The sequence below is a fragment of the Barbatula barbatula genome (assembly GCF_947034865.1).
Source record: "Barbatula barbatula genome assembly, chromosome: 3".
NCBI lineage: Eukaryota > Metazoa > Chordata > Actinopteri > Cypriniformes > Nemacheilidae > Barbatula > Barbatula barbatula.
The window spans coordinates 5756947-5768349 of NC_136764.1; the positions used below are offsets into that span (position 1 = coordinate 5756947).

The 11403-nt window shown below is 38.4% G+C and overlaps 3 protein-coding genes across 5 annotated transcripts in view; all 3 read left to right on the forward strand.

Annotated features, from left to right (window-relative positions):
• Positions 1 to 11403, forward strand: part of rx2 (retinal homeobox gene 2) — a 149763-nt gene that overhangs the window by 6912 nt on the left and 131448 nt on the right. The window lies entirely within an intron of this gene.
• Positions 1567 to 8796, forward strand: cers4b (ceramide synthase 4b). Its single transcript, XM_079453457.1, has 11 exons — positions 1567 to 2032; positions 2678 to 2848; positions 3730 to 3847; positions 4734 to 4852; positions 4941 to 4998; positions 5614 to 5664; positions 5841 to 5933; positions 7167 to 7295; positions 7512 to 7618; positions 7754 to 7910; positions 8082 to 8796. The coding sequence occupies exons 2-11, from the start codon at positions 2679 to 2681 to the stop codon at positions 8280 to 8282; spliced, it is 1203 nt and encodes a 400-aa protein (XP_079309583.1). The 5' UTR covers positions 1567 to 2032; position 2678; the 3' UTR covers positions 8283 to 8796.
• uba52 (ubiquitin A-52 residue ribosomal protein fusion product 1) lies at positions 9219 to 11384 on the forward strand. Of its 3 annotated transcripts, none has more exons than XM_079453122.1 (5): positions 9219 to 9532; positions 10136 to 10245; positions 10535 to 10621; positions 11043 to 11145; positions 11223 to 11384. In XM_079453122.1, exons 1-5 carry the CDS (start codon positions 9462 to 9464, stop codon positions 11314 to 11316), a joined length of 465 nt encoding a protein of 154 aa, XP_079309248.1. In that variant the 5' UTR covers positions 9219 to 9461; the 3' UTR covers positions 11317 to 11384. The 3 variants fall into 3 exon arrangements, with proteins under 3 accessions (XP_079309248.1, XP_079309249.1, XP_079309250.1); XM_079453123.1 differs by having other exon boundaries at positions 9500 to 9610; XM_079453124.1 differs by having other exon boundaries at positions 9500 to 9544.

An 11403-nucleotide genomic window follows, 5' to 3' on the forward strand; every position in this document is an offset into this window, starting at 1 on the left:
AGTAGGTTCACAACAATAAAGATCCAGCGGTATATTTAACTATGGACGTGGGGCATTTTTTATCCCTGTGTGCACCAAACATATCTTGTGTTATTGCTGGCAAAAAAACGATTTTTCATTTCATATGGCCATAGAACCCAAAAAACAAAATGTTTTTATATTTGTCTCTGTAAACATGTTTCAGTTTGACCTTCATCTCATTAGCAAAACATCAGACTTACAAAAGAGTTCTGCTTGACTTCACCAGAACAAATAACGGGAATCTGACATGAGTTCATCAGAGTTTCTTCTTTAACAACAGGAATTTCGACTCATCTCTGTTTACTGTAAACATAAACGAATAAGCAAGATCTGTTTTATGCAGGGGCAAAACAGAAAAGTATTACATCGCATATTAATATTATATTTCATAAAGAAACACATTGGGTGACCCTCAGCATCACCTGTCCTGTGTTCAGTATCAGTGTGTGTGTGTGTGTGTGTGTGTGTGTGTGTGTGTGTGTAAGTGAGTGTTATCTCACATCACATATGCAGAGAAGAATGTTATCAATAGATGTGATTGACAGGCTGATGTTTTGGTTCATTGAAGGTGAACTAGGACTTTTGAGTGTTATTGTAAGACATGCATTGCAGTTGAACCGTAATACACTATCACATTTTAATTTCATGTATACCAGAAATGTATTTAATGGTTATAACATGGAATTGATTTGTGGAAATTGTATTGGTCTCTGTGGGTCTCTAGTGGATTATTTTGGTGGGAAACATTCAATTTTACTGGATTAAGACCCAAAACATGCTAGGAATTGTAGTAATGTTTGAAGTAAATTTGTATTGTTGTTGTTTCAGCACTGCACGAACAAATTCATTTTCATTGTAAACTATCATTTCAAAAAAGTGGTTGCATGCTATTATTATATAACACAAACACATATTTTGGTGGGTTTTACGCATCATGCTTGTTGTCTGCTGTGTGTTCTGATATCATTTAAATCACTGAATGGTTTTTCCTTTTCAACAAATTCACTCATACAAACTGTTCGAATGAGTCGATTCTCTAAAATGAACAGGGACACATATGGCAAGTCGAATTAGCTTAAATTGTCCCCCAGCGTTACTCGTAATTGCATTTTTACACTCAAGAACTAAATTAGAGAGCTCTACAATTCAATTAAAGAGCTCTGAAATTACACATATCCTTTATACTAGTAAAAGCTAAATTAACGAGCTCTCTAATATAATTCTTCCTAGTAACAATTCAAATAGAGAGATCTATAATTGTAATTATTGCTAGTAAAAATTTTATTAGAGTGCTCTGTAATTAAAAATGAATGGACATATATGACTAGTTATAATTGAATTATAGAGCTCTCTTATTGTCATTGTTACTAGTAAAGATTTAATTATAGAGCTCTCAAATTTAATTATTAGTAAAAGTGCAATTACGACGAATAACGCTGGGGACAATTTAAGATAATACGGCTTGCCATAGACACACTCGCAGCCATCACTGAGAGAGAGAGAGAGAGAGAGAGAGAGAGAGAGAGATCTCAGCATTTATTCAGCACGTTTATCAGAAGAAAACCAGCGACGCAAAGGGATTCTGCGATTCCGTTCGTTTTGTATTTATTTATTTATTTATGAATTATTGACCTCAACGCAGCCAATGCGAGATCAAAGGCGCTTGGTGGATTATTAAGACAGTTAAGTGTCGCATTTTTGGACTGTGAATAACTTCGGTTGTGTTATGGACACGACATCCGGATGCATAACTCCATGGAAAATAATTTGCGTCCATTTAGTTGAACAGGACTGCGCATCATTAACGACACTGTCATACACACACATACACTGTAATACTCAACAACACGCACCATCACCAATTATACACACACATACACATTAAACAACACTTTAGCCTTCACAACACACACCAAACAACGCATCCATACAATAATATACTCTAATACAATATAAACCACAACTACACGCGTTATCACAATCCTTCAGGAGGATCCATTCAGAGAAGCAGGTATTAAACTTTAATATTAATATAGATATTTTACACTAAATGTTTACTGTCTGACACAGTCAATGTGTATTATGTCGCTTCAAGTGTGTGACATCCTGAATCTTTCACGCATTCCAACAAAAAGTTAAAAACTGTATATGGTACAATGGTACACTCTTAAAAAAGAGTTCCAAGGATTCTTCGATGCTACAGAAGAACCTTTTGGTTCCACAAAGAACCTTTAACATGTGAAGAGCCTTTCTGTTTCACAAAAGGTTCTTTGTGGCTAAAAAAGGTTCTTCAGATAATAAAAAGGTAAGAAAGAGATGGTTCTTTAAGGAACCTTTGACTGAATGGTGCTTTTTGGAACCAAAATGGTCCTTCCGTGGCATCTCCGTGTAGAACCTTTTAAGCGCCTTTATTTTTACGATTGTAATGCCTGTTGTTTTTCGAACACTATCTGTGAAAAGTTTATACAAAACAAGTCATCTAAAAAAAGTTATATTTATGTGAAGGACCGTGCTTTCATCAGATATTATTTTGTTCTTCCGTATTTATATTTGGTTGTTTACATTGGAGCAGTTTGGTTCAGTTGATGTTCTTATTGGGTGTATTGATTTTTTATGTAATATCTGTCTTTATTTTCTCACCCTTCCACGCCTGAAGGATGGAGCAGATCAGTCAGTGGCTCTGGAAGCAGGAATACTGGCTTCCTCCGGGAATAACATGGGAGGACATGGGAAAGATGGAGGGATGTCGACGTCCTCTCCCGAGAGATCTGCTCATGTCTCTGCCTGTCGCTGTGGGATTCATCATTCTTCGTTGCGCTTTCGAGAGGTGACAGATTATTTTATCACGTCTTGAGGGCTTTTAAGTAAGGGATAATGTACAGGCAGCCGGTACTTTTTGTTTTAAGGTAGGAAACGACATTCAAATGTCACGAACAAGCAATTTGACATCTCTTCTCAAACTCTAAAGACAGAGACATTTATGGGATTTGTGGGATCAACAAACAGCAGCAAGCACATGCTCGCTTTCTCTCTCTGTGTGTGTGCGCGGTGTGCTAAGGCAGCTGGTTACCATAGCAACAAACCCGATGCTGTGATCCCTCACCTTTGTTTGATCTCGGATCGTCTTTCCACAGGTTTATTAAATTGAGCCGAAGCAAGCATGTTCATACGCATGAAGAATGTTCGCACACGTAACAACGCGATCGTGTTAAACATCTTTCAGTCGTATCTCGTCGACATTAATGAGAAAGAACATTGAGCAAATGGCAACACGGGCACAATGCAATCCATGCCCTGATTTGAAGAATTTATTTGCAAAAGCAGGTAACTTAAAAAAGTTCAAACACTGTGTTAAAAATCCAGGTTATCGCAGAAATAAAATGTAAACGTGAACTTTCTTAGGAGTATTTGAGGTCTTACAAGAGCATCTTTTCTGTCATTTTCAACCGTTTCTTCAGTTCTCGTTTTCTGCAAATAAATGCAAATAGAAGCAACATTTTTATTTGAAATTTGGGAGAAATGTTGTTAGACAGTATTCGTACCGTATACTCTTACTAAATATGTATGGTCCTGTTTATATATTAGTCAGTCCTTGTGCATGTTCTCCTAACAGATACGTCAGTTTCTCATCATTTGACAGACTTTCAAACGTCTAGTGTATTAGATTATTCTATAAAACTCTCTCTCTCTCTCTCTCTCTGTATGTAGAGGTGTAGCACTTCCTCTGAGTCGAGCTTTAGGATTGAAAGATCAAGTATGTCTGAAAGTGACTCCTGTGCCACATTTAGAGGCGTTTTATACTAAACACGGCAGACAGCCCACACAAGTGAGTACACACACACACACACGTTTTATGTGGATTTTCCTTAGACCCAAGGATTATTATACCGTACAAACTGTGTATTTTATCTTGTACATTCACCCTACCTCTAAACCAAACTTTCTGCATTTCTACATTTTCCAATATACATCATTTAGATGCTTAATTTCCATCATGCATACGTTATTTAAGTCCCACGCTCACATATGAAACACACGCGGACATAAACATCTGAGAAATCCCACGTCTGACCTTCCTGAAAAATATCCATAACACTTTATAAATTAGGCTGTCGGGGCGTCTAACCTCATATGATGAGGAGGAGTTGACAGTAACGGAAAATCACTCAACAACATCACACATTTATCATTTACTGTCTAGAATAATGGTGTGAATAAACGTGTAGAAGCGGTTTGTGTGACGAATGCAAGACACAATACATATTTCATACTGTAAGATGAAGCCAAACAAACAGTGTGTTACTGTATAAGGAACATGAGACTCTTGACGTTTATCTTGTCTTCAGGTGTATTGTGGTGAATGGAAAGTGGCCGTTGAAGCACTTTCTTGTGTGACTATGGAAGTGTGTTGTGCAGTTCAATTTATGTTTTGTGTTGCACACAGTTCATGATGTTAATACCAGAAACTGTACTTTTAAATGATTAAATACTTTGTTGTGGAAGTTGACAAGCACTTTTTAATACTTTATATTAATTCGATATTTGCGAAATCCAGTGACAAACACAAAGGGGAACTAATAATAATAATTCATGACAAAAATAGAAATCAGGAAATATATAGGTTCCAGAAGGACAGCAGTGGTATATTTTTAAAGCGCTTACATTGATTTGGATGAAGGTTTGTCGTTATTCACGTTGTTTATTTCATGTAGAATGACATTCGTGCTCTGGTGAAGCAGAGCGACTGGACTCACAGACAGGTGGAGGTTTGGTTCCATCACCGCAGGAATCAGGACCGGCCGAGCAGCAGTAAGAAGTTCTGTGAGGCCTGGTATGTCTTCATGAGGTCACATGTCGATGCTTGTCTACATCGGTTATTTCAATGAACTTATTAACAAAACTTTTTGTTCTTTTCCAAGTTGGAGATTCACGTTCTACCTAGTTGCTTTCACGGCTGGACTTGCATCTTTAGTAAATGTGAGTTGACATTTTTGTCTCCGAGTGCCAACAAATGTGTCTGAACTCGTGGGGGCAGTTTCCCAGACGGGGATTCTTTTAAGGCAGGACATTTCAATGACGCTTAAGTCGTTTTCTTGCAAATATGCCATACTAAAAGCATTACTTGGGTGCATTTTGAGACAACGCAATGGCACTGATGTATTTTAAGATATGTCAGATAAGATAAGATAAGATATATAACCAAACAATTCAACACGATGAGAAAAGTCCCTTATAAAAAGGGTTGTGGAAGTGTGCTATTAAACTACTTCTATTAAACTGCGAATAAGAAAGTATGCTTTTAGTGTACATTTAATGAAAAACTTTTACTTTTATATATAAAGTTTTATTTAGGCTATTTTGCATTGTGGCCTTTAAAACCTGTAAAATGTCTCATCATTGCATGTATTCTATGTATTTTATAATTTGACTGTTTATCGTTTGTCTTTAAAGCTGCTTTCCAACAATGCAAAATTGTAAAAAGCTCTGTAGATCCCAGAGCGTTTCAACAAGCATGAGGTTTAGTGATTTAAATTTTTCTTGTTAATGCAATCTGACGGTGAATAACCGATCGCATGTTCCTCTTCCTCGTAGGCGTCCTGGTTGTGGGATCAGAGAGACTGTTGGAGGGGATATCCACAACAGGTGACCTCATCTAACAAAAAACACAACACTGAATTCATCATCAAAACACATCATTTATTTTTCTCAGTTTCTGTCCATAATCACGGGTCGTGTTGTGTTTCAGAGGTGATGTCATATACTACATGAGCGTGTGAGCTGGTTTCATTAAGGTCCTGTGTTTGTGTTCTCTCCTCCAGCCAGTGCAGGACGGTCATTACTGGTACTACATGCTTGAACTGGGCTTCTACTGGTCTTTGCTGCTGTGTGTGTCTGTTGATGTGAAGAGAAAAGTAAGATCTCAATCTTATAGGCAATCATATAAGTATCGCAGTGAAGTTATGTTATAAAGGATTTTTGAAGCATAAGTTATGAGGGAATCTTTTAAACTTTAATTATTTTATAAGATTTATAAGTTTGTGTGAAACAGGGTCATCTTTTCCTCTTTTAAACTTTCTTTTCATTTCTCATAATTTTAAATGATGTTAAATAGAATTTTGCAACAGGCGTTGTCTATCATTTGCAAAGTATGTCATAACATTTCCCTTTCAGAAAATAAGGTTGTTCAAGTGTCCTGTTAGTTTGCTTAAATCAAACTAAATGTAAAAAAGTAGACTTTATAAAGTCTACTTTTTTATTTTTCCTTAGAAAATGTTGTTTTAAACTAGTGGTGCGTTTAAAGTGTACAACACCTCAAGTATACTTAAAAGTACAAACTAACCCTGCCTTCCATTTCGAAGAGCTATGCCCTAAGCCCTTCGAGTCAAGTGAAAGCTTCAAAAGGTTGAAGGGCGTAGGGGACCAAACAAGAGGTTTCTTGAAGTGCCCTTCTGTGTCATTATCCCGCGCCCATAACGAGGCGCGGTCGCCTTCGGTTTGTAACGGCCCTCCAATATAGCGGCCATGATTGTTTTCCCTCTTTGGGAGGGCGGTGTATCCCTAATTAAGTCTCAAGTAGTACACTTAAAAGTGTTCTTGTACTAGTACCTACTACAGTACACGGAGCTTAAAATATTCTCAAACTTCAAGCACAGTAAATGTTATGAATTTGAGGTATACATACTTTTCGTAAGGATTCAAAACGTTTTTTAGATCATTTGAAATGAATCAGAATGTGAATTTTTATTGCTCAGTTTATTTTAAATATCAACTTTGTCTCCCATGTTTGTCCAGAGAATCTCTTATAGCTCACCTATGTCACTCTTGGAAGAATTAGTTGAGAAAATGTTGAGTTCATAATTTGAAACTTTGACTTTTGAATACTTATTGAGACGTGTTAAGAGGAGACATGTGGTCTTTTTTGCTCTCCATTTGGCTAGGAGACACAAGTGAGACATTTAAGAGATGCGTGATTCATTACAGCTGTGGCAGTTACTATAGGAAGCTTGTCAACACGCCGTCTGTTGTCTACGAGATTATTCTTGTTGCTCGTTTCAAATTACATGTCCAGACAGTACGGCCAACAAAACCTTACGGTGTGTCGTTCAATTCTTTTGTGTACTAATGTGGATCATGTTCTGTATCAGGATTTCAAAGAACAGATTGTCCATCACTTTGCCACCATTTTCTTGCTCGGTTTCTCGTACTGCGCCAACTTCATTCGTGTGGGGACGCTGGTGATGCTCGTGCACGACTCATCTGATTTTCTTCTTGAGGTGAGTGTTTATCGGCCCCCTTCCGATTCGCATTCTTCGCTCTTATTTCCTCCTCGGGGCACCTGATCTCTTTATCTTGGTTGGATGACATTTTGTGACTTTATCTTGTTGAGTGGTGTCTTACTAAACCCGTTGGCTGATTTCAAAATATGTGGATTGAACGTTTTTGTAGAAGCTTAAACATCTTAAACTTAAATATCTCTCGTCAATCTAAAGTCTGCCAAGATGTTCAACTACGCTGGCTGGAAGAAGACTTGTGATGCGTTGTTTGTGATTTTCGCTGCTGTTTTTCTGCTCTCACGTCTGGTTGTGTTTCCAAGCAGGTAAGAACTTCACAAATGCCCTTTATAAACATTAAATCCTTGGATCTGGATGTCTGGAAGTGTGTGGAGTTTTTATTTTCAGGTGTGAAGGATGTTCATCTCACGGTTTCAGCGTGTGTGTTTTCTCTCTCGCAGGATCATCTACACGACGCTGGTTCTGTCTATGGACGTTTTCGAACCGTATGTGGGATATTATTTCTTAAACGCTCTGCTGATGGTGCTGCAGCTCCTGCACATTTATTGGGCTTATCTCATCCTCAGAATGATCTACAAGTTTCTCTTCTTAGGGAAGGTAATATAAAATAAGTGTCATCTGCAAACATTACAATGACTTTTATCAGCTGGTGTCGATGTTTCTTGCATTGAGCGCCATTATAGATTATAAATCATTTGACTCAAACAAGAAACAACACAAGTTTCTGGACTGATCTCAGTTTAACTCTAATAATCTTCTCACTAACAGCTAGACAAAGATGAGCGCAGTGATGTTGAGAGTGAACCAGGGGAGGATAAGGAAGTAGAGAAAGAAAAACGTCAGTCGTCCGGGAGGAAGAGGAAGGTTGTGATGGATTCAACAATGGCGATTTTCAACTCGAGCTGTGTTTTAAATAACTTGACCAATCAGAAAGCTGATGCCAACAGAAGGCTGCCTAAAGCCAGATAGCAACATGTCAGCACGAACAAACTACAATCTAAAAGATGTTCAAATGATCTTCATCAACATCAAGGCTGATTTGTTGCATTTCTTAGAAGATTGTTGCATCAGACACAACGTGCCTGTCAAAACAACACAAACAACTGCACATTTCCTGTAATATTATATACACACAAAAAACCAGGTCACGCAGGAAGAATGTGTTTTGTTGTCTCAGATGCACATACGTGCTTTTTAAAAGAGCAGCATTAAATGGGAATATTAACAATGTATGCATTTTACTGATACTATTACAGATCAGCACTGTAAACCCAAAATATTTATTTTGATAACGTAAAACAGGCCACATGTGTTTATTGTGCACATAAGAAATTAATTCTTTCTTACTCTGAGAGCCTAAATAAATCAAATGAAGGATTAGTTTTTGTAAATAGAGAAACTTTTGGTTTATATATATATATATATATAGCTGTCACTGTGTGTTTTTGTAGAGTATGTAAAATAAACGATATTGTAAAAGATTGTACTTTTGTCGTGTCTTTGAATTTACGTCTGGCCTATAATTTCCGCTGCCATATTGGCGAGGGAACGCTGCTTTCATCGGATTGACATACAGTTGCTCATATTTAGAACACAAATCCTGTAAACAGGTAAACCAGTCATGCAATATAGGCCTGAACTGCAGCGATAAGTCTTTATATCAGATTTGATCTCAAAAAGAGAAACTGCAGGTGTGCAAACTTCACCATCATCAGGTGTGGATTGATATGCAAATGTGTATTCCCAACATGCAAGTTTAACCCCAGCAAGGGGGCATTGATGTTCTTGTAACTGTGGGTCACATAATGTTCATTTTGTTGAATCATTACAGTGATTTAAAAAGATGAGTCTGAGCTTCGCTGGCCTGCAGGCGGCAGTAAATCCCACTACGACGCATTGGCCGCTGAATCATACGTCAACAGCGCCGCCATATTGGAGAGGGCAAGAATGTTCTGCAAACTTGAATTGAAAAGCTGCATTATTCCGTATCAAAATAATAATAACGTTCATAATTAACATTCGTTTTACCCCCGTTAAGTTACACGTGTTTGCAATGCAGTCTTCTCCTGTTTAATACAACAGGTTGACGCTCGCTCGGCGCTGCTCCGCCCGTCCTGCAGGCGGCGCTGAAGATGATCTGACGCACAAATGCACGCGCTATCTGGACACACGAAAGACGCGTCGCTCTCTTTCCGCCCGGATCAGCAGAGACTGCGAGGGTGAGAATCACTGTCCGTAAAAACGTAGAATTTAAGCACAATATTGTACTTTATTCACGCACACGTCAGCGTGAACACGTACGTTAGCCGTTAATGCTACCGAATGATGCGATTAAAGGTTGTTATGTGTTCAGTTTAGGCGATTTTAATGTGTTTGAAGTTTACGGTGCGGTGTGTCATGGCCGCGGGTGCCATGTGTGCGCGCCTGAGACCATTGCACGTTGAACGTATAACCCCATAAAATGCTAATAATTACGTCGTAGTTAAAGTTGAGTGGGATTTTAATGAATAAATTAACATGATAACTAAATCTACACAGTGCCGCCGTATAAATGACATAAATGAACTGTGCATTTGTTACAACTGCATTTGTTATAATCTTCACTTCTGTTTTCTGTTGCTTCACTCTTGAACCTTATGAGGATCAAACCTGAATTTACTCTTGTAATGATAATCAATCTGCCCAAAGACAGGCCGGCTGCTCTTACTGTAGTAAAATCTTGGGGAGTTTTGTTAAGGGAATGTTTTTGTTCATGTTTTCTCTGGAATGAAATCTTGATGTACATGACCGTAATGAGACTCTTCTCTTTGTCTCCGTCACAGTGGCAGAATGCAGATCTTTGTGAAAACTTTGACCGGTAAGACCATCACCCTCGAGGTCGAGCCCAGCGACACCATCGAGAATGTGAAGGCTAAAATTCAGGATAAGGAGGGTGTGTATGAGCGTCATGTCCATATTCATGTGAAAAATGTAAAACGCTGTCGTTAAAGTATCATGACAGTGCCATTTCTTTTATTGAACATAAAAATGTAACCAGTCGTGTTTAATAATGTATGTATTATTCTAAATGCAACAATATGTCTTAAACCTTTATTAAGGTCAAGTAGCTTTTCAGGGCCGGCATCACTTCCTTCATCTTCAATGCTCATCTGATGTAATGCGTAAATCGTGGTCACGGTGCTTGGTTGTGAGGTCTTAAACACGTCTGTATTATTCCCCAGGCATCCCACCTGACCAGCAGCGACTGATTTTCGCTGGTAAACAGTTGGAAGATGGTCGCACACTCTCAGACTACAACATTCAGAAAGGTGTGTTTGTTAAAGTCTGCGTCTTAGCCCTGTTAGCACAACCTAGTGACTTTGTAGGCAACGTTTCAGGGGACCATTTATATGCTTCTAATTGAAGTACGTTTTTTTGTTGCGTTGTGATTGCATCCTATGTTTTCCCTGCAGAAGAGAGCACTAGATCTGTGACTATATATTTGTCTTTATAGTGTTCTGATTTATTTTTTTAATGTGATGCTTTAGAAAAGCAAGACAGATACTTTACTGTGTTTTCAATTTTCTTTCTCTGAGACTTGCTGCTGTTTCACTCAAAGATTTAATCTAAAATTTCACCTTTGCATTCCACTGTCCCTCCAGTGGTACAAACACCATTCAATACGAGGGTCTGTTTGTGATCCCATAACAGAATTTATTGTGAATTAACTCTTTGTGCTGTTTATTTAAGAGTCCACACTCCACCTGGTGCTGCGTCTTAGAGGAGGCATCATCGAGCCTTCCCTGAGACAACTGGCTCAGAAGTACAACTGCGAGAAGATGATCTGCCGCAAGTACGGTTTTTAAGTGATGTAAATCATAGCGATACTCGTAACCGGTGTGTGAGAAACTCAACATCCTTGTCTTTCAGGTGTTACGCCCGTCTGCACCCGCGTGCTGTAAACTGCCGCAAAAAGAAGTGTGGACACACCAACAACCTGCGTCCCAAGAAGAAGCTGAAGTAGACTGCAGACGTGATGTGTTTCCGGGGCAGTAGGAACTTCTTTGTTCGAATAAAATGTTGTTAAAACCAGTTACGTTGAATTTGTCTT

Bases quoted from the DNA above. Each gene is read 5' to 3' on its own strand.
- cers4b (XM_079453457.1), top strand. From the start codon at position 2,679: ATGGAGCAGATCAGTCAGTGGCTCTGGAAGCAGGAATACTGGCTTCCT. The intron at 4,999-5,613 runs GTGAGTTGACAT...TCTTCCTCGTAG, and splicing joins GACTTGCATCTTTAGTAAAT to GCGTCCTGGTTGTGGGATCA. The intron at 5,665-5,840 runs GTGACCTCATCT...TCTCTCCTCCAG, and splicing joins GGAGGGGATATCCACAACAG to CCAGTGCAGGACGGTCATTA.
- uba52 (XM_079453122.1), top strand. From the start codon at position 9,462: ATGCACGCGCTATCTGGACACACGAAAGACGCGTCGCTCTCTTTCCGC. The intron at 10,622-11,042 runs GTGTGTTTGTTA...TGTTTATTTAAG, and splicing joins AGACTACAACATTCAGAAAG to AGTCCACACTCCACCTGGTG. The intron at 11,146-11,222 runs GTACGGTTTTTA...CTTGTCTTTCAG, and splicing joins GAGAAGATGATCTGCCGCAA to GTGTTACGCCCGTCTGCACC.